Source organism: Equus asinus, chromosome X (genome assembly GCF_041296235.1).
Source record: "Equus asinus isolate D_3611 breed Donkey chromosome X, EquAss-T2T_v2, whole genome shotgun sequence".
Classification (NCBI taxonomy): domain Eukaryota; kingdom Metazoa; phylum Chordata; class Mammalia; order Perissodactyla; family Equidae; genus Equus; species Equus asinus.
In genome coordinates this window covers 14,105,994-14,129,330 of record NC_091820.1, presented here as the reverse complement: position 1 = coordinate 14,129,330, position 23,337 = coordinate 14,105,994, and the positions used below count along the sequence as shown (strand labels likewise).

At 37.1% G+C, this 23,337-nt stretch overlaps 1 protein-coding gene across 2 annotated transcripts in view; it reads left to right on the top strand.

Annotated features, from left to right (window-relative positions):
- Positions 1 to 23,337, top strand: part of SCML2 (Scm polycomb group protein like 2) — a 92,767-nt gene that overhangs the window by 54,979 nt on the left and 14,451 nt on the right. For both annotated transcript variants that reach the window (XM_044763939.2, XM_070502569.1), the window contains 2 exons: positions 19,092 to 19,315; positions 22,391 to 22,511. In XM_044763939.2, the coding sequence (XP_044619874.1) occupies positions 19,092 to 19,315; positions 22,391 to 22,511 (345 nt within the window). The remainder of the gene's footprint in view (positions 1 to 19,091; positions 19,316 to 22,390; positions 22,512 to 23,337) is intronic.

The following is a 23,337-nucleotide window of genomic DNA, read 5'->3' as shown; positions in this document are numbered from 1 at the left end:
ATATTACATGGAACTTATTAAAAGTATTTTTATGATATATAAATGTGGATAATATTTTACTAATTAAATATAGTGTCAATACATTTAATGTGTTTTGTGGAAATTATAGCGGTGACTCCTGTGATTTTCTTTTTGAACAGCATAGTAGAAGTCACTCTGTAGAAGTCTTCAATAAGAGAAAAGATGCTATGGTTTAAAAATTGAGTGACTTTTAAAATCTCAGTATTGTTAGATGAATTATGAATTGACCTGAAACAACTGAAGTTGCTTCTTTTCTTGTGAACTCTGTTTTGAAAATATTAAAGGTTTTGGAAATTGTCATCTTTTTGAATAATGTCATTGTGACCAAAATCTTGGTTTCTTTTGAAATGAGCAGATACGAGTAGTGATTGTGAAATAAAATGGTCTTCCTGGAAAGCACTCCCCATGAAGCTGAAGGGAGTAGTTTACAAAGCATCTATGATTGGCAAGTAGAAAACAAATATATTTTTTAAACAACACTCTTAAAGCCCTTTTAAATTGTAATCCTGATTTCTAGCTTGTTCTTGCATTTTTATGATTTCCTTTCTAGGCTGAATACTTAAGAGATATAATTATATAACAGAGTAGGAAAACCATGTAAATTCTACTAAATTAGATTTTCTTATTTTAATTTAGCATGTATGCCAAGAAAAAAGGCCCTGTCATTTAGGTATGGAGATAACTTTAACTGGACTTTTGTATTTTCTTTAAGTTAGAGAGCTGTCCTTTAACCTTTCAATTGTGTTTGGTAAATTTTTCCCAGTCACATTTTTATAAGTTTTCAATAACCTCAAGATAGAATATTCTGTGTTTTATAAGGTGTATGAAGAGTTTCTTCTCCCTTTTTAAATCTGTTTATCTTAGGCCTCCAACCCCTGTTTTGAAATGGGGGAATGAATCAAAACTACAGATCCCTTCACTGTATTTGGTTTTAGTTTAATTGTCCAGACATAATTTTTAAAAGTTGCTGGAAAAGACATAGCACCACTTCCCAAATGAGGATGCTCTGTCAGACCCCAAAAGCAAGCTCTTTTAAATGAGATCTGTACTTTTCTGAGTGCATGATTTATTTCTTTTTGTGGGAGTTACTTTTTATTGTATGTTTAAGGTATTTTTAATACTGCAAAACTGTGATTCTTGGTGTTAAGAGGAAAACCTACATGGGTCATCAAGAAGACTCAGGAAGGACGATGGAGGAGCTAAGGCAACAGGGCTGGGCTTGTTTATGCTACTGGACTCTGACCATGCCAGCCAAACCATCCCTGCTTGGTAAATGAGCAGGGAACCCGGCCGAGCCCTCAGGTTAGAATAGGTAACTTGGTGCAAGGTCCAACAAAGGGTAAAATATGAAAGGACAGGTTCCATTCCATAAAAACTGAGACAGCTACCACTAAAAATTAAAGACTTCATTTTCCTTTGTAACTTCTCTAGTGTTTGGCATCCGTTTTCATTGTAGTGGTTAGTTGTAAAACGAATAAGCCTTTTAAAATGAAGGGGAAGGAGGCTCGACAAGGACTTTTATGCTTGTTTTGGGTACAGTAGGAAAGTGAGAGAGAGAGTGAAAAAACAGTATCGTAGAGAAGTGTTTGATGATACAAGAGTGATAAGCAGAACCCTGTAGGAGGCAGGATTGACGAGATGGGAGGGGGTGGGTTCTGACCAGGACAGAGAGTGCCCCTGCTCCCGTGTGTCTCTGCAGCTCAACTACTAGAGATGCTTTTACCATTATGTTTGGCTGAGACAGCTTCTCTGAAAGATTTCTGTCTGTGCTACTGAGAGAATTTACTCTTTGATTCTGAAATTACTGGAGACTGAGCTATAGATTCTCAAGGTCACTGCCAGTATGCAGTCAGCCTGCATGGGTATTTCTAATGTTTGTCTATGCTAGTCTTAAAAGTTTATGGCTTTTTATCAAAATAGAATATTATAATGCTTATGTTGAATAATTGTTTTCTTTAGAGACATCTAAATGTTCAGAATGGCTGGTTCTGTTGGTCAAAAAGGTGGCTAGGTTGTTTATCTTTGTTGAGGCATTTTATATTTTTTAATGACAAAATTGGTATTTATTGTAGAACGTTTAGGAAACAAAGATAAGTGATGAGTAAAATCTAGAAATTGCTTGTATTCCTGCCATCTGGATATAGTCACTGCTAATATTTTGGAATATAAGCCTTAGGATATTTTAATTAAAAAATTGGACATGTTAATAACCAATAGTCATTGAGACCAACTGAGGACTTCTTCAAAAGCCTATGTTGTGTTCTGTTCTGTGTACACAGAATTGTATTGGTTTGGTCCCGTCTATTTAGGTATTCTTACTCTGTTATTATAGTAATTAATAGACATGAAATGTGTTTTGATTGTAAATATTTCAATTAGAGAAAATCCACAAGAAAATTTGGAGAATAAACAAAGACTGTCGGAAGGTACTCCTCCAATATTTATGCAATTTTTTTTCTCTTTCTTTCTTTTTTATTTTGGGGAAGATTAGCCCTATAAGTTAACATCTGCTGCTAATCCTCTTTTTTTTGCTGAGGAAGATGGGCCCAGAGACTCTGGGCCCATCTTCCTCTACTTTAGATGTGGGACACCTGCCACAGCATAGCTTCATAAGCAGTGCGTAGGTCTACAGCCAGGGTCTGAACTGGTGGACCCTGGGCTGCTGAAGGGGAGCATGCAAACTTAACCGCTGCGCCACTGGGCCCACCCCAATTTTTCTTAAGGGTGTCTTTGGCCAAGAGAGTTGAAAAAACTAAAGTACCTACACACTAGATTATTAAAAGCATGTTGATAATTTGTTTTTTTTTCTTTTTTTTTTTATTAATGTTATGATAGATTACAGCCTTGTGAGATTTCAGTTGTACATTTTTGTTAGTCATGTTGTGGGTACACCACTTCCCCCTTTGTGCCCTCCCCCCACCCCCCCTTTTCCCTGGTAACCACCGATCAGATCTCCTTGTCAATATGCTAACTTCCACCTATGAGTGGAGTCATATAGAGTTCGTCTTTCTTTGACTGGCTTATTTCGCTTAACATAATACCCTCGAGGTGATAATTTGTTTTTAGTGCTACTTTAAATATTTTTCTTTGTGGTTTATGTGTAAGCTCCCTCAAATTTGAACCTGAAAAAAATGTTTAACCAAACCATTTAATTCTGCATTTTGTTTAAAAGAAAATATTTTAGTTAAAAGATTATGTTTTTTTTCAGTTTTTCCCCTTACTACTTAAAAATAGTATTCAGTTTCAGCAAAGAGGGTGGGGTTGGGGGGTGGTTGGGTGAGAGAGTCCTGAATTTGAATCCCAGTTGTACCACTTCTAGACTAGATGTGTAATCCTGGATTGGATATTACTTATCTCACTGTGCCTCTATTTCTTTATATGAAAAATGGAGATAATAATACTTGCTTTACAAAAGTGTAAAGACAAATTTTAATAATATATGTAAAGTCTCTGGCCCATTGAAGTATACAAATTTCTGTTCCTTTTTTTCCCTCAGTGTTTTTTTCTTAATGAGGTGAAATTCACATACCATAAAATTAACTATTTTAAAATGCACAATTCAGGGGCACTTAGTACATTCACAGTGTTGTGCAGCTACCACTTCTATCTAGTTCTGAAACATTTTCATCACCCTAAAAGGAAATCCCATGCTCATTAAGCGGTTGCTCTCCATTCCCTCCTCCTCCTTTCCCCTGCTAACCACCAATTTGTATTCTGTTTCTGTGGACTTACCTCTTCTAGATAGTTCATGTAAATGGAATCATAAAATATGTGATTTTGTGTCTGGCTTCTTTCACTTAGCATAATGTCCTCAAGGTATACCCATGCCATGGCATATATCAGTATTTCATTCCTTTTTATGGCTGAATAATATTCCATTGCATGTATACGGCATACATTTGTTTATCCATTTATCCATTGATGAACATTTGAGCTGTTTTCACCTTTTGGCTACTGTGAACATTGCTGCTAGGAACATGGCCATACATGTACTTGTTTGAATCCTGTTTTCATTTCTTTTGCGTATATACCTCTGGGTGGAATTGCTGGTCCTTATGTTAATTCTGTGTTTAATTTTTTCTGGAACTGCCAAACTGTTTTCCACAGCAGCTATACCACTTTGCATTACCACCAGCAATGTATGAGGGTTGTAATTTCTCCACATCCTTGCTGAGTAAAGATGCTATAAGATCTGTGCTGGTTGAGATAAATGCAGTATGTGCACTATATGAGCATTAAGGTCCTGTGGTTTGCCTAGGAGCTTAGTGCTAGAATTTTATACAGCTGGTAATTGAGCAGAGTTTCAAATAATGTATAGTAGTTTAGTCATTGACAAGGGAGGAAAGGCCTTTCTTGAATCACCCTCTGCAAAGGCAGTAAGGGTTAGAGTGTTTGGAGACTTGAAACAGATGATTATGGCTGAATCTATAATGATAGTTGGGGAGCAGAGGAGATGAGGCCGTGAAGATATGTAGAGGGCCTTGGACACTAGGCCAAGGAGTTCAGATTTTAGCATATGGGCAATGTGGCATCGCTGAAGATTTGTAGCTTATGTGAGAAGTCATAAGGTCTTGAACCAAGTTATTGACGGGCATAAAAAAGAACACAACTGGGAAATACTTAGGTAGGCTTGGTTAGACATGTAGAAGGAGGGAGGAAGAGTACAAAGATGACTTTAAGATTTTTGGCTTCTGATAATTGGGTGGGAAAAGGTAATGTCATTCATCAAATAGAGCATATAGGATAAGCATAATGAATTCCACTTTTGGACATGGTGAATTTGAGATGCTTAATTTAGATTATCTAGTTGATTATTGAAGACATAGCTCTAGAACTTGAGACAGGTGAATGCTGGGGTGGATGTAGGCACATGAATGCTTGAGTGAGCAAGAGAACGTGAGACAAGCAATTTGGGAATCATTTTATGTAAGCAGTAGCTGAAATCAAAGGAGTAAACTAAAGCACTCAAAACTGAGGTGAGGGTAGGGAAAAGATAGCTAATCCTGGGGAACACTACAGGAAAAGTGACAGAGGTAGGAGAACCAGGAGGAAGTGGCTGTGTGAGACCCAAAAAAGAATTTTAAAAGACAGACATTATCAAAGGTGTTTAGTGCTGGAAGCCAAATAAGATCAGGAAGAAGCATCCTTTGTCAATGGCTGTTAGGAGGTTGTGGGTGATCTTAGCACCCAGAGGTTCCCTAAAAAGACGTTTCTGGAAGTGTAATTGCAAAGAGTTGAAAAATGAGAAACTGGCAGTAATAATGAACCTGGGCTAGTCTTTCAAGAAGTTTGGTCATAAAAGGAAGGAGTGAAATGAAGGTATTAGCTAGAGAGAATGTAGATAAATAGGAGTTCCTTTTTTGGAGGAAACTTTTTTCTTCCGTTTGTTAGGCATTGGCAACAAGCTTTCCCCAATATCCAGTTCATTGATGGAAGAGGGCAAGGAGTACCCTCAGGGCCTGGGAAGGGAGGGTTAGCGTAGAGACAGGGATGGTGATGGTAGTGATGCTGCTGCTGCTGCTGATAATAACACCTAACATTTATTGAGTGTATACCACGTGCTACATGGAGAACTTAAATAATTTGCCCAAGATCTCATAGCTATTATGTGGTAAAGCTGAATTTGAACCTAATTACTCTGGAACTAGTGTCCCTGCATTAGATCGTAAGAAGTAGGGGAGAGAATAGGTATAAAGAGCAGTTGGTACCAGAGTCCCATGTCCATATGATCTCTACCCTGTCTCTTCCAAGAAAATTCGTAGTCCTCATCTGGCTTCTGGCTTCCAAATGCCTGCTGTGATAAGTGTCAGGAACATGCTTCCTTATTTCCCTTTCCACCAGTAACTAACCTTGTAGTTTCCTTCGAGAATTTTTCTTAGCTTATTTGAAGTTGTTTTAAAAGGATTTTTTTATTGCTGAAAATAAGGAAATAAACATGTGTTTAAAAGACTTTCAGTATGCTTATGGAAAGGTAATGTCACTCATGTGACAGTAACAGTCCTTGGGTATTCAAAAAGTCTTGTTTCAGAGAAAAAGCAGACTCTGGCTGTTATGAACATTTAATTCTTGAAGCAAGGTTGGGCTTCTGGGATGGGATGGGTGGCTCCTCTGATAACAGCTATGAGGAGGAGAGAGAACAAATGGAGCAGTATCTGAAGACACCAGTCAAGGAAGCCAATGCTATGGCATGGGATGGCAGCAGGAGTGAAGGAAGTAAGCTCGGGGGGTTTTACACGTGGCTCTACCTCCCTTTGCTTTTGTTGCAGCCCATGACCAATCAGTTTGTGGCAATGTGGGCTCTATGGGACAGGGAGCAAAGTTGCAGGTAGAGGCATTGGGCACTGTGACTGAATTTCTGTATATACTAGGCCTCAAGGTTGCATAGTTTAGGTGTAACCATCTCTTATCAATATCACCATATTTTTCAAAATTACCATCTGTATCAATATCTCCATGTCTTTCAAAATTGAGGTTTATATTGTTTCTTTAGTTTTATAGTTATCAGTATCAAAGCTCCTTAGTATAAATGATAGTTCCACTTTACATGCAGTTTTAAGAACAAGGAAGATGACTTGCAAAGAATTTCTAAATCTGAAAAAGGTTCCACAGTAAAATGTTTTACTCAGTTTTGGTTTCTCCAAAGTGTATCTTGATTTTTTGCTTTTGGCTATTCACATTTTGATTTCATTATTTCTAGCCTCAAATTCAGAGCGTCTGTTTATTTATTTTTTTGTTAATTAAGATTATGATAGTTTACAACCTTGTTGTGAAATTTCAGTTGTACATTATTATTAGTCATGTTGTGGGTATACCACTTCACCCTTTGTGCCCTACCCCCCCACCCCACCCCCATTTCCCCTGAAACCACCGATCAGTTCTCCATGTCTATATGTTAACTTCCACCTATGAGTGGAATCTTACAGAGTTCGTCTTTGTCTGTCTGGCTTATTTCACTTAACATAATACCCTCGAGGTCCATCCATGTTGTTGTGAATGGGATGATTTTGTCCTTTTTATGGCTGAGTAGTATTCCATTGTATATATATATATACCATATCTTCTTTATCCAGTCATCACTTGCTGGGCACTTAGGTTGGTTCCACGTCTTGGCTATTGTAAATAATGCTGCGATGAACATAGGGGTGCACAGGACTCTTGGAATTGATGATTTCAGGTTCTTAGGATAGATACCCAGTAGTGGGATGGCTGGGTCATAAGGTGTTTCTATTTTTAACTTTTTGAGAAATCTCCATCCTGTTTTCCATAGTGGCTGCACCAGTTTGCATTCCCACCAACAGTGTATGAGGGTTCCCTTTTCTCGACAACCTCTCCAACATTTGTCACTCTTGATTTTGGATATTTTTGCCATTCTAACAGGTGTAAGGTGATATCTTAGTGTAGTTTTGATTTGCATTTCCCTGATGATTAGTGATGATGAGCATCTTTTCATGTGTCTATTAGCCATCCTTATATCTTCTTTGGAGAAATGTCTGTTCATGTCCCCTGCCCATCTTTTGATCGGGTTGTTTGATTTTTTGTTGTTGAGCTGTGTGAGTTCTTTATATATTATGGAGATTAACCCCTTGTCAGATAAGTAACTTGTAAATATTTTTTCCCAATTAGTGGGCTGTTTTTTTATTTCAATCCTGTATTCCCTTGCCTTGAAGAAGCTCTTTAGTCTGATGAAGTCCCATTTGTTTATTCTTTCTATTGTTTCCCTCGTCTGAGGAGTTATGGTGTCCGAAAAGATTCTTTTGAAACTGATGTCAAAGAGTGTACTGCCTATATTCTCTTCTAGAAGACTTATTGTTTCAGGCGTAATCTTTAGGTCTTTGATCCATTTTGAGTTTATTTTGGTGAATGGTGAAAAAGAATGGTCAATTTTCATTCTTTTACATGTGGCTGTCCAGTTTTCCCAGAACCATTTGTTGAAGAGACTTTCTTTTCTCCCTTGTAGGCCCTCGGCTCCTTTGTCGAAGATTAGCTGTCAATAGATATGTGGTTTTATTTCTGGGCTTTCTATTCTGTTCCATTGATCTGTGGACCTGTTTTTGTACCAGTACCATGCTGTTTTGATTTCTGTAGCTTTGTAGTGTGTTTTGAAGTCAGGGATTGTGATGCCTCCTGCTTTGTTCTTCTTTGTCAGGATTGCTTTAGCAGTTCAGGGTCTTTTGTTGCCCCATATGAATTTTAGGATTCTTTGTTCAATTTCTGTAAAGAATGACATTGGAATTCTGATTGGGATAGTGTTGAATCTGTAGATTGCTTTAGGTAGTATGGACATTTTAACTATGTTTATTCCAATCCATGTGCATGGAATGTCTTTCCATCTCTTTATGTCGTCATTAATTTCTTTCAAGAACATCTTGTAGTTTTCGTTGTATAGATCTTTCACTTCCTTGGTTAAATTTACCCCAAGGTATTTTATTCTTTTTGTTGTGATCGTGAATGGGATTGAGTTTTTGAGTTCTTTTTCTATTAGTTCATTGTTAGCGTATAGAAGTGCTACTGATTTATGTATGTTGATTTTATACCCTGCAACTTTGCTGTAGCTGTTGATTGTTTCTAATAGTTTTCCTATGGATTCTTGGGGTTTTCTATATATAAGATCATGTCATCTGCAAATAGCGAGAGTTTTACTTCTTCATTGCCTATTTGGATTCCTTTTATTTCTTTTTCCTGCCAAATTGCTCTGGCCAACACCTCCAGTACTGTGTTGAATAGGAGTGGTGAAAGTGGGCACCCTTGTCTTGTTCCTGTTCTGAGAGGGATGGCTTTCAGTTTTTGTCCGTTGAGTATGATGTTGGCTGTGGGTTTGTCATATATGGCCTTTATTATGTTGAGGTACTTTCCTTCTATACCCATTTTATTGAGGGTTTTTATCATAAATGTATGTTGGATCTTGTCGAAGGCTTTCTCTGCATCTATTGAGATGATCATGTGGTTTTTGTTTCTCATTTTGTTAATGTAGTATATCACGTTGATTGACTTGCTGATGTTGAACCATCCCTGTGTCCCTGGTATAAATCCCACTTGATCATGGTGTATAATCTTTTTGATGTATTGCTGTATTCGGTTTGCCAGAATTTTGTTGAGGATTTTTGCATCTATGTTCATCAGTCATATTGGCCTGTAGTTTTCCTTCTTTGTGTTGTCCTTGTCAGGTTTGGGGATCAGAGTGATGTTGGCTTCATAGAATGTGTTAGGGAGTGCTCCATCTTCCTCAATTTTGTGGAATAGTTTGGGAAGGATAGGTATTAAATCTTCTTTGAATGTTTAGTAGAATTCTCCAGAGAAGCCATCTGGTCCTGGACTCTTATTTTTGGGGAGGTTTTTGATTACTGTTTCTATTTTTTTAGTTGTGATTGGTCTATTCAGATTCTCTATTTCTTCCTGATTCAGTTCGGGTAGGTTGTAAGAGTCTAGGAATTTATCCATTTCTTCTAGGTTGTTCAATTTGTTAGCATATAGTTTTTCATAGTATTCTCTTATGATCCCATGTATTTCTTTGGTATCCGTTGTGATTTCTCCTCTCTCATTTTTAATTTTATTTATTTGAGACTTCTCTTTTTTTCTTAGTGAGTCTGGCTAAGGGTTTGTTGATTTTGTTAATTTTTTCAAAGAACCAACTCTTTGTTTTATTGGTCCTTTCTACTGTCTTTTGTTTCAATATCGTTTATTTCTGCTCTAATTTTTATTATTTCCCTCCTTCTACTGACTTTGGGCTTTGTTTGTTCTTCCTCTTCTAATTCTATTAGGTGTTGTTTGAGGTTGCTTATGTGAGATTGTTCTTATTTATTGAGGTGAGCCTGTATTGCAATGAATTTCCCTCTTAGGACTGCTTTTGCTGCATCCCAAATGAGTTGGTATGGCGTGTTTTCATTTTCATTTGTCTCCAGATAATATTTTATTTATTCTTTAATTTCTTCAATAATCCATTGTTTGTTCAGTAGCATGTTGTTTAGTCTCCACATTTTTGCCCCTTTACCAGCTTTATTCTTGTAGTTGATTTCTAGTTTCATAACATTATGATCCGAAAAGATGCTCAATATTATTTCAACCCTCTTGAACTTATTGATGCTTGCTTTGTTTCCCAAGGTATGGTCTATCCTTGAGAATGTTCCATGCGTGCTTGAGAAGAATGTGTAACCTGCTGTTTTTGGATGAAGTGTTCTATATATATCTATTAAGTTCATCTGGTCTAATTTTTCATTTAATTCTATAATTTCCTTGTTGATTTTCTGTCTGGATGATCTATCCATTGGTGTTAATGGGGTGTTGAGGTCCCCTACTATTATTGTATTGTTGTTGATCTCTTGTTTTAGTTTTGTTAAGAGTTGCTTTACAGATTTTGGTGCTCCTGTGTTGGGTGCGTATATATTTATAAGTGTTATGTCATCTTGGTGGAGTGTCCCTTTTATCATTATATACTGCCCCTCTTTGTCTTTCTTTATCTGTTTTGCTTTGAAGTCTACTTTGTCTGATATAAGTATGGCAACGCCTGCTTTCTTTTGTTCATTATTAGCTTCGAGTATTGTCTTCCATCCCTTTACTCTGAGTCTGTATTTGTCTTTGGGCCTGAGCTGTGTTTCCTGGAGGCAGCATATTGTTGGATCTTGTTCTTTGATCCATCCTGCTACTCTGTGTCTTTTGATTGGAGAGTTCAATCCATTTACATTTAGAGTGATTATTGATACCTGTGGGCCTACTGCTGCCATTTTATCACTTGTCCTCTGGTTCTTTTGCATTTCCTTTGTTTCTCATCCCATGGTTTTTGGATTCCTAATTCAAATAGGTAAATTTCTGTATTGGCTTTCTTCTTATTTGTAATTTGTGTCTTTATTCTTGTTATTTGTTTAGCGGTTACCAGGTGGTTTGTATAAAACATCTCATAGATGAGATGGTCCATTTTCTGATAGCCTCTTATTTCCTTGAATTAAAACGTTGTATCCCTTTTCTCTTCCCCTTCTAGGTTGTTATTGTCAGATTTTTTTTATCTCTTCTTTCTTGTGTTGTGACGTTGTGGTTAAAATGATAGGATTATGTTTATTCTTGGTGTTTCCCTTCCTTTTATCTTTAATGTTTTATTTAACTTTTGCTAACCTGTTCTGATGGAGAGCTGCTACTTTCTGTTATTGTCCTTCTACTTATCTCCTTTGCTCTTGGTTTTGTAACCCCTTTCATTTTTTTGATTTTTCAAGTATGAGGGTTTTCCTGAGCATTTCTTGAAGAGGAGGTCTTGTGACAATGAACTCCCTTAAGTTTTGTTTATCTGGGAAAGTTTTTATTTCTACATCATATTTGAAGGATATTTTCGCTGGGTAGAGTATTCTTGACTGCAGGTTTTTGTCTTTCAGAGTTTTGAATATATCATTCCACTCTCTTCTAGCCTGTAAGGTATCTGCTGAGAAATCTGCTGATAGCCTTATGGGGGTTCCTTTGTAGGTTATTTTCTTCTGCCTGGCTGCCCTTAGTATTTTCTCTTTGTTGTTGACTTTTGCTAGCTTCACTACTATATACCTTGGGGTTGGTCTTCTTACATTGATAAAGTTTGGAGATTATTGGCTTCTGTCACATGAAGTTCCATCTCTCTCCCCAGGTTTGGAAAGTTCTCAGGCATTATTTCTTTGAACAGGCTTTCTGCCCCCTTCTCCTCTTCTCCCTCTGGTATGCCTATAATCCTTATGTTGCATCTCCTAATTGAGTCGGATAATTCTCGGAGAGTTTCTTCATGTCTTTTTAGTCTTAGTTCTCTCTCCTCCTCTGCCTGCAGCCTTCATATATTCCTGTCCTCCAAATTGCTAATTCTGTCCTCCATATTATCGACCCTACTGTTCAGAGAGTCCAGATTTTTCTTAATCTCCTCCATTGTATTCTTCATTTCCAGTATTTCTGATTGATTCTTGTTTATAGTATCAAGCTCTTTTGTGACGTACCTCCTGAACTCGTTGAGTTGTCTATCTGTATTCTCTTTTAACTCGTTTGAGTTTTTTAATAATGGCTGTTTTGAAGTCATCGCCATTTAGGTTATAGATTCCATTGTCTTTGGGATTGTTTTCTGGGTATTTGTCATTTTCCTTCTGTTCTGGAGATTTAATATATTTTTTCATAGTGCTTGATGGCGTAGATTTGTGCCTCCGCATAGAGATATAGTTTAGTTACTGCTTCCACTTGTTTCTACTGGTGTGGGGGCGGGGAGAAGCTGTTTAGACTGCGCCAACCAGGAACCCTGTCAGCTGTTGCTAACTGGACCTGGGCCTCTCCTCGTCATAGTGGTCTTGTGGGGTCCCTCGTCAGCTGTGGGGGCAATCGCAAGGGGGCTTCAGGCTGCTGGTGCCTACTGTTGCAGACCACCTAGACGTGCTCCCTCCTTAGGGTCTGCAGTGATGATATGGGCTTTCCCAGCAGCCTGGAGCAGGATTACCTATATTTGCAGCTCTGTCACTGTCGGAGCCCACAAAATCTCACTTGTCCACTATAGGTCACAGCAGAGCTATGGGTATCTTCTGCAGTCTGTTGTTAGCTCACGTAGCTATGCTACTTTTGCCTCAGGGCCTTCCAGCCTTGTGATTGCTGGGTGGGGCCTTTCCACTAGTGCTGTGCAGAGGCTTTCGCTGAGGCTGCTCTGAGACTGTAGAGTTTCCCCCTGGGCCACGGAGCTGGGCCGCTGGAACTCCACCCAGCCGCAGTCCTCTTCCCCAGGATCTCCGGGAGCCCCTTGCCCTGTCTGGGGGACAGCCAGAGTCCGTGAGTTGGGTGGCAGCTGGCTGGCTGCTGCCCTGCCTGGGATTCTCCTCTTCCGGAGCCTCCCGGCGTTCTCAATGCTGGGTGGGGCCTCTCCACTAATGGCGAGTAGAGGCTTTCCCTGCTACCGGTGCAGGACCCTGGAGTTTCCCCCTGGGCTTAGACGTAATCATGGGGGGTTTAGGTAGGGCTGTAGTCACCTGTTTCCACCGTCACTCCTCCGCTGTGCACACACTCCTTCCCTTGGTGCCTGGAGACGCTATGGGGGAGTCTGCTGGAAGAAAGCTGCTTGCAGGTAACTAGAGTGTTCATGGGTTGGGGGTCGGAGAGTTTTCACCTATCTCCACCTCCTCCCAGAGGGAATTCCGTCTGCCTTCTGATGTATAGCAGCATAGGTCTCTCAGGCATCCTGAGATGCTACATGGATATACTTTGTTAACCGATGAATGTCCAATTAGTTGTAGATTCGAACGGGGAGAGACAAAGAAGACTACTCTCTCCGCCATCTTGGTGACGTCATCTCCAGAGCATCTATTTTTATATTAATTTCTGCCCTTGTTATCATATGGTTACATATATAGCATTGTCTATTTGAGGAGAAGGAAAACATCGATCTATCTACTTAAGGAGATAGGAATTTTATGTATACACAAATACTCACATGAAATAGGAACTATATGACTGGGACCATATTTATTTCTTCTGGATTTCCTAAATTGCCTAGACTCGTAAAAAGGGCACACTCGGTATTAAGTAAATAATGGATGGAAAATCTGGAGAACAGTAAGCAACCATATCTCTATTAAGTCTTTTTAGATCAAAAGCAAAATATGTATTAATTTGTATATCTTATCCATTTTAGTCCCCGTTTAAATCAGCCATGTGTAAGCTAAACCAGCACATGTGTGACAATAACTGGAAATAGGGAGTTGCTGTTCATTTCTAAGTGTATTTCCTTTTCCCTGGTAATTGTGTGTGCTGAACTGCCTTCACAGTTCAGAGAAGGCAAGCACTATCTTTCAATAATAAAGCATCTTCATGTGTCAACAAGAAAGTATTTTTAAGAAGTACTATTTGAAAATATTAAATAAGATTAAATCCCCAGGCATGGAAAGTTTTACCAGAGTGTTTTTGTCTATACTTGTCAATATTTTCTCCTTATAACTATGCCTCCACATCTAGTTTTTAAAAAACCCAAGGCTCCTCTGTCAGAGAGCGCCCATTGACTATCTGGTGAAATATCATCTAGGAATTCACAAGATTGTCTTTTGGGCCTTTTTAATAAATAAATAAATAAATAAATAAAACACATGCACTTTGACTCAGGGGAATGAATTTAATAGCCTTTTTTGTTAGAGGAGAGAAAGCAAGGTGGCATATTACAAAAAGTATACACTTAGGAGGTAAAACTCACTTAGCCAAATGGGTAATTTTGGCTCAGTTACTTAACCTCACAGAGCCTAAATTTCCTCATGTATGAAGTGGGGAAACAATACCTACCTCATAGGATACTTGGGGGATTACATGTGATAATGGATATTGAAGTGCCCAGTGTGTAATGGCTAGACAGTAACTATTGGCATCTATCTTCTTTCTTTCTTCAATTCCTCCTGTTCCAGGTTTCCAGGCCTCCTCTTGATTTTATTTCCTGCCTTCTGATTGTTTCCCATTAATTTCTTTTGCATTTCCACAATTCAATAATTTCTCATCACCTGGACATTTTTCTTGTCTGAATGTTGTCAGTTCTATCTGAAGATAAGCTGAGGAACCAGATGAGTTTTGTGTTAGGTATTCACGTAAAAATTTTGTTGAAGATGATTAGCATATCCTTCTATATATTTCAAAGTGTGCTTTTTTCAAAAAGATTTTTACTCACTTTGTGACCACTGTGAACACATGGTTATAATGCTAATATATAGTTTTAACCTTATCATTTAAACAAATCTATTTTCTATTTGAAATAGTTTAATTAATACTGAATAGAATTTCAGCATATATGGTGTATATATGTTATATGATTGTTCTTTGGAGGAGAGATAATAAATACATGTAATGTATAATGTAAGCCAGCCTTGGTGGTCTAATGGCTGAGATTAGGCGCTCTCACTGCTGAGGTCTGGGTTTGTTTCCTGGTCAGGGAACCACACTACCCATCTGTTGGTTGTCAAACAGTGGTGGCTGCATGTTGCTGTGATGCTGAAAGCTATGCCACTAGTATTTCAAATACCAGCAGGGTCATGCATGGGGGACAGGTTTCAGTGGGGCCTCCAGACTAAGACACACTAGGAAGAAGGACCTGGCTACACACTTTTGAAAAAATTGGCCATGAAAACCCTATTAAGAGCCTTGGAGCATTGTCTCATAGAGCGCTGGAAGGTGAGAGGATGGCGCAAAAAGACTGGACAGGGTTCTGCTCTGCTGTGCACAGTGTCACTAAGAATTGGAATTGACTCGACAGAACTAGCAACAAATATATAATGTATATAGTTTAATTTTGATGTCTAATATATTTGAATGATTACTCTTTCCTCTTTAGCTAAATTAGTTTAAAAAGCATTTTGTTCTAGGAGCTGGGGATATGGAAGTAAACAAAACTGAGTCTTTGCCTTTGAAAAGCTTGCTTTCATGATGAAGTGTATTCAGAAATTGATAAACAATAATGTACACCCAAAATTACACAATGCTATAAACCATTATAATCCCAATGAAATTACTTGAAAAGAAATTTAAAAAATAAAAAAAGCTTGCTTTCTAAAGTGAAAAAATGTTTTTATACGTAAAATTTTTTATAATGCATTTTTCTTACTTTGCTTATACATATGTGTATACCATGCATCAAAGAGTTTTTATTGTAATAGAATATTTCAGGGGAATATTTGAAGCTATAACTCAAATACTTGTTTCCCAGGATTTATTAATTTCAAGTGTGAAATTTTCAAATGCCAAAATTCTTAGATTAGATACTGATTTTATTACATTTGCCATGTTCTGCGAAGTTACTATTTTATTTGTTATAAGTTAATTATTGTATATAGAATATACTCATTTTGGAGGTATAACATTGGCTTACAGATTGAAAAAATTTTTCATTCATTTAGTAAATATTTTTTTGAGGACCTTCTATGACTCCTAGGTTTTGTTTTAAAGCAATCTGGCACAAGAATTTAAACTTAGGTCCAGAGCCCAATCTATTTCCTTTTCTTCATGCCATGTATTCAGAGGTGGGGACCAGACCTGTGGAGATAAACAGATTTGTCAACAGAATGGGGATTTATTTGGATTTAGTAACAAGGAAGAGCTGATTAGTGACCTAAGAAAGAATTTCGTTAAAATATGTTTGGGAGAAGAAAAGCTTATTACAGGGGGCTAAGGAAACATGGAATAAAGAAATTGAAGAATCAAGTATAGATGGTGATTCTTGGTATTTTGGCAGTGAGTAGAAGGATTAATGCAAGGGTTTGAAAGTATGCCAGAAACTAGGGGAGGTAACTTCAAAATGAGGGCTATTTGAGGCTTGTAAGAGAGACCAAGGAGCTGCGGATCAAGTGATTAAGTACCATGAAGAGAGAGGAGATCACTGAAACTGTAATGTCCCAGAAGAACCAAAAAAGATAGTTATTAGGACATAAGTAAAAGAGGATTAGACTTGGAAGAGTAGAGAGAAAAGTTCATTTGTTACAAAAGGAAGAGATGAGAATGAATGAAAATAAAAGTATTTTAAGATGGAGAAATGGGATGGTTATGGTCACTCCCAAAAGATAGCCTTTAATCTTCTTATAACATAGAAGGTAGGGTCATTTGCTGAATGAATAGAGTGAGAGGGAGATGGGAACTTAAGCAGGGGAAAATGTTCTGCCATGGAAGCATACTTTGGAAATCAGTGAGTTGCAGTAATGACACCCCAGTTGAGGTTAGTGTAGATTTTATAGCGATCAGTAATAGCCTAGGGGGCCAACTCCGTGGCCGGGTGGTTAAGTTCGCGTGCTCCGCTGTGGCCGCTCAGGGTTTCACCAGTTCGAATCCTGGGCGCAGACATGGCACCGCTCATCAAGCTGTGCTGAGGCGGCATCCCACATGCCACAACTAGACGGACCCACAACTAAAAATACACAACTATGTACTGGGGGGGCTTTGGGGAGAAAAAGGAAAAACAAATAAATAAAATCTTTAAAAAAATTTAAAAAGTTAAAAAAAAATAGCGTAATGTTCTATAGCAGGAGTTGGCAAACTACAACCTGAGGGCCACATCCAGCCCATGTAGCCTGGGAGTTAAGAATGGTTTTCATATTCATAAAGAGTTTTAAAAAACACAAAGACAAATGTGTGACAGAGACCATGTGTGGCCTTCAAAGCTTAAAATTTTTCTTCTCTGGCCCCTTACAGAAAAAAATTGCTGACCCTTGTTCTATGGCTCAGGACCAGAGAAAGCAAATGATAGTGTACTCACAGGTGGAAGCTTATATGCTGGACATGATCAAAGATCAAGAGGTGATATAGTAAGGGATACTAGTTAGAGAAGTGTTGAAGGTGGACAGTTGGGTGCAGGTTGATAGGAGTAAAGTAAAGCCAGAAGAAAGCTAATAAATTGGATGAAAATGGAGAAGGCTTGTGGATAGATATCATAACAAGAATGAAAAGCATAGTTAGTTGGTATGAAGCAAGGAAGTGGAGATAGAGAAAGGAGGCACAGTTGGTTATCTTGGAGATAGAAGAATTTCAGAAATTGCTAAGTATAACCATTTTAGAGAGGAGCTGAAGATGAGGTCAGGATGATGAAGCATCAGAAGTATGATAGTTAAATTTCTGAAGATGATGACAGGGAGACTGTGTAAGAAGAAATAATGTGAATTAGGTTACTGGAGTTATTGAAGAAAGTGGAAGTGAGTGTGGAGTATGAGATAGATGATGATAAAGAGATAGGAAGAGACTGGTGTAAGTAGGTGAATTATTAAAAATAAGGGGGGAAAGTGATGGTGGCAATTCAGTGGTCTTCCGTTTGCCCTGGCAGCTGAGAGAAGGCTGTTCCCTCCTCTTGGGTTGGTAAGTGATAGAAGGTAGATGAAAAGGCTTCGGGGAAGATGTGGTATTTTCCATCAAAGGTCAGATTTCTACCTAGTCTTTGAGTATAGGGGGAGTGAAGCAGTAGATTGGTTTCAAGTTGTAAAATGAAGTCCTCAAAGTAAAAGCTGATTTTTGCATAGATGTATAAATGTTTTCCTTATACAGCTCTTCCTGTAAGGACTTTTTGTTTGACATTAGTACTTCTTACTGTGCGAATTTCACTATTTTATAATAATAAAACTATTAAGGGATTAATACTAAAAATCTCTCTTTTTTTACTTAACTGTGACAGGTAAGCCTTCATTTGAAATATTAATACTGTCTAGATTGGGCTACCAAGTAACTAGTAAATACCAATCACTTAGGCTTGATAGTGGTCCTTCCATGACAACATTATTGTAGAGTCTATATTGTAGTATATGAACCTTTATTATTAGACATACATATAGGAACTTAATATGCTTTAGCCGTTAAAGATCAAGTGCAGCATAGGGAGGCCGGCCCTGTGGCCAAGTGGTTAAGTTTGCAGGCTCCACTTCAGCGCCAAGGGTTTCTCTGGTTCGGATCCTGGGCGCGTGCGTGGCACAGCTCATCAGGCCATGCTGAGGCAGTGTCCCACATAGCATGACCAGAAGGACTTACAGCTAGAATATACAAGTATGTACTGGGGGGCGGGGCTTTGGGGAGAAGAAGAAGAAAAAAAAGAAGATTGGCAACAGCTGTTAGCTCAGGTGCCAATCTTAAAAAAAAAAATTCTTAAAAAAGCACAACTTGAAAATATCTTAAAAAAAAAAAACAAAAAATCAAGTGCAGCGGATTTCCCTGGCCTCTGAAAAATGAAGCAGGAGCCGTCAGTATCTGCTTTGCTGTGTTTTCCTATATTAATGGTCAAAATGATTCCTGCATATGGCACAATTAGTATTTTCTGAAGGAAAAACTGTTTTCTGTGCTAAGGACTAAACATGTGAGAAGCAGACAAAAGGTAAATTGCTAGAAATTTTCACTATGCTAAGTGTGAAGTTACTGGTTCCTCATTAAAAAAAAAGCCTCTCTATTTTTTCTGGAGAATTACACTATTTCCCGATAGTCTGAAATCTTGAATACCTAAAACTTCATTTTAAATGCTACCTTTATTGTAAGTGGTTTTCAATGAGTAGGCTTTGGAATGTTTTTAAAGATTGAGTTAAATTTCTTTTGAGTCATAAGACAATACCTTAATTATGTGATTTACTTAATTTTATTTTTGTTGTTTTTTTTTTTCTCAGTTCCCATTACAAAGAATATAGCAAAACCAAAAACACAGCCTTCCCCTTCTGAAGCAGCCCAGAGTTCAATGCAGTCTCCACAGAAAACTGCTGTAATCTTACCAACACAGCAGATCAAGAAATCAGGTCGTACTAAACCACCTGGACATACTTCAGTCCCCAAGAAGGGAAGTTCTGTTAAAAATCTCACACCAAGGAAAAAAGGCCCAAATTCAGGAAGAAAGGTTAGTTGTATCTCCTACTGATTTGTATTATAGGTCTCTGTAGTGCCTTATTATTTATAACATACAGCTTAGGATTTACTAAGAGTATGATGAGGCCTTTTAGGAATGTACTAAGAAGAGTATATTAGGCTCTTTAAAGCCTACATAGCCATCGAAATTGGTATTTCTTTTCTTGGGTAAACTTAAAACTCTGAATAGTGTTTAGCGTCGTCAGAACCACATTGGAAGTAGTACTGTGTGGGTGTATTTATGTTCAGGCCAGTTTATTTAAAACTCAGTAGACTTTAAAAATCAATGCGAAATGAATTTTTCTGTACATAAATTATACCTCAATAAACTTGGGAGAAAGGGGAATCAGTGTGAAAATTCAGTGATGCTAGAGTCACATCCTACCTAACTGACTTCCCCAAAGAAAACAACTCTAAAACCTGGAAACTATAGAAAAAGTAGCTACCTGAAGACACTGGAGAGTGAATGGAAGCAGGCAGACTCTGGTGGTGGGGAGTGCACCAGGAGGGAGGGGTGTTATACAAAATTCTATATCTGGCAAAAATACTCCTCAAGAATGAAGGTGAACATTTTCAGATAAAAGCATACTAAGAGAATTCGTCACTGGCAGACAAGCACTATAAGAAATGCTGAAGGAAGTTTATCTCTGGGTAAATGCAAGTGACTTTTTTTTTTGCCTTTTTCCTCTTAATTTCTTTATAATAATGTGACTATTTAAAGCAATAATTATAGTCTTGGGGAGTTTATAACATATGTAGATGTAATACCTAAAACAGTTATAAAGGCTTGGGTGGGGATATGGATTTGTATCATTGCAAGGGTTCAACATTTTATGTTAAGTAGTACAATATTAACTTTATGTGGATTGTACATTGTAATCCCCAGGGCATAACGTAAAAACACAACTGCAAGGAAGTATAGCTAAAAAGCCAGTAGGAAAATTAAAATGGAATTCTAAGGGATATTCAAGTAGTCCAAAAAATAGACAGGAAAGGAGGAAGAGAAGAACAAAATACAGAGGAGACAAACAGAAAATAAATAATAAGATGGTAGACCCAGGCCCAAACATATTAATAATTACTTTAAAAGTTAGTGGACTAAACTCTCCAATTACAAGACAGATTATTAAAATGGATTTTTAAAAAGACTCAAATATATCCTGTCTACAAGAGATACGCTCTACATTTAAAGACACAGAGTCTTCCTAGATCTATTAGAACTGAATTAAATTTCAGCAGTATTACTTTAAACATTTCTGCGTTCAGCCATCTGATATCAATATATGAAACACTTCTGTTTTGTTTCAACTAATGTTTGCAATATGGAGCAAAATGACAGTACCCTTTGATTTAAAAATACTTATATTAATACTGATATTTTTATTAAAAAGCATTCAAAATTTATAAAATAAAAATCAAAAGTCAAAACTGAATATATTTCAAATATAAAATCATAAACATTGAAAAAATAAAATATGCACATTATTCTAATGTGAATCGTTAGCAGATGGAATTTTTCAAATTAAAAATAAATTACCTAAAATTAAGAAAAGTTAATGAAATTTAAAGGAAAATAATATTTTAAATACATTTTAAAAATTAAAATGTATCGAGGGTGTCATTGATGTACGTGTTTAATGCATATTTTCCAGCTACTGAAAAAAGTCTTTGTGATAAGTTGGTATAATGGTGAAGATATAAGATAACTCCAAAAAGTTTCTCTTGATTCTTCTATTTTCAAATAATTCCAATGCTAACTTGACAACTTTGAAGAGATTGTTTTGAAAATGATGTTTATATGGTGGTAAGGAGGGGCAAGGGGCAGATACTGTAATTTTTTTGTAAGAAACTATTTTTTGTTTCAAAGGAACCATTTTAATTCACCTTTATCTTCTCCAGCTTCCTTATTTCATCATGAAAAGATGAAGATTCTCATGCAGTTACCTATATCCCTGTTTCAATACTGCCATGTCATAGTTTAGTTATTGAGAAAGTCTTTGAAGTAGAGTAAGAATTATTCTTGCAATAGACTCTTTCTTCTGTCAACTATTTTCTTCCTCCCCTTAAGGATTCTAGAGGTATAGGAGCACATTTTCCAAATAAATGTACCTTTATTCAATTTACAATGTTAATGCAAACATACTATCTTGGTATGTCTTAAGTCAAAGGATTCGGATTTCAGATTTTTTAACTACTGAAAGAATGAGAACATATCAACACAGTGTTTGTAATTCAGTACTTTAAAAAAATATGATTTACTAGAATACTATGAACTCAAATGACAGTCATTAATTTAAACTAATAAAGAAAAACCCAACAACGTTGAATGTTATCTTATTTTTTCTTCCTTTGTCCCTGCCTTTTAAATATCCTCTGTTATTACCTTTTCTAGGCGCAAGAGCCCCTTCTCTGATATTTGCGAGCTGTGTTTGCACGTTACTCCAAGAAAACCCCAAGAGTTGACCTAAAATAAACAAAATATTAGTGATGGTTAACGATGTCCAGAAGACATTTGGTTCTTATATACAATAAGCATAATTTTGTATGGACTTTAGCAAGCTACTTGTAATTTGGTCAAAAATATCATATGTAATATGGAGAAATGCTGGTTAGATACAGTAAAAACCGGATGAGTGACTGCTTTCTAAAGACCAACTCTGTCCTCTGCCTTTTTGAGGTTGCCTACCCCAATTTGATGTGTTGCTCGATTAGGTTTACAGACTTTTCTTTAGCGATGTGAAAACACTTCTCTTACAGGGAACCTCAAAAAAATAAAACAAGTTTTATGGAGTGAACTATTTTGGCTAAGGTGTGACCAATTGGAGCAGGGCTAGTGCTGGGAATCCCAGCCTCTTGGTCTCTTCCTCTCCCACTTGTCCCCTCATGGGCCCCTCTGAGGAGCACAGTTTGGAAAGTACTGTAGTTCATGACAGACACAGGGTTTCCACTCCTGAGGATTTCTGACAACTGATCATTTGTGAACCAGTGATGCCAATAATTTTCTGACCTCCTCATCTAGGAATTTTTTTAAAGGGTAATGTATACTTGTGTTCTTTTTTTTTAACAGGAAAAATGTTTTCCTGTGGTGTGTTCCACATCTTCAGCTTCTATAAGTTTTTTGACCAGAAACCGTGGCCTTTCATATAAGGATACCACTCCTGGGACATCTAAAATAGTGATGTCTACAGGTAAATTAGTACTTTTAAAAGAGTATAAAATTACTAATCTTTTATTCTGTATTATTTTCAGTGACTTTGAAGTCCTGAAAATAAAATAAGAGGAAAAAGATCGTTATAAACATTTAGTATTTTTTATATTAAAGTATTTTGAAATTCTGGTTGTTCATTTTGATGTTAAGGAAAAATAGTCTGTTTAAATACATGAATCACTTGAAAATTCAGTACCCTTAAAGTATTTTATTCATCTTAGTAAGATTTATAAAATTTACATTATTGTCAAATCTATTCATGTTTTCCTTTTATCTCATTTTACAGTTTGTCTCTTTGTCATGTATATATTTTTAGAGCTACCTCAAACCTTTTTTTAATGCCTTTTTAAAGCCTTGACAAATTCTTGCCTCTCAAGGGGCATGATAACTTTAAATTGTTCTCTGCTATGTGAAGAGTATGAAATGACACAGACCCAGACTAATCAATCCATTTTGTCATCTCCTGCACATTTCCTCATTCCTTTTCTATTTTTTAAACAATGTTCTATTACTTCCTCTTCTAGATCCTTAGTTATCTCCCTTATACTCTTCTGTTTCCTGGACTTCTTCCCCTAGTTGTTCTTCCCCGACTAAAAAGAAATTTTAATTTAGTTTTTTGAAATAGAAATCACTTTAAATGATTACTGTAACATACCTCATTTTGTCAGTTTATTATTTCTGATTTTTAGTCCATTAGCAGGAGAAACTAGCTAAATGAATATAATGCTAAGGAGGTATAACATTGAAATCCTTGTTTAGCTTCATTTGTGTTCAGTACAACTTTGTCCATGCTGTCAGCACCATAG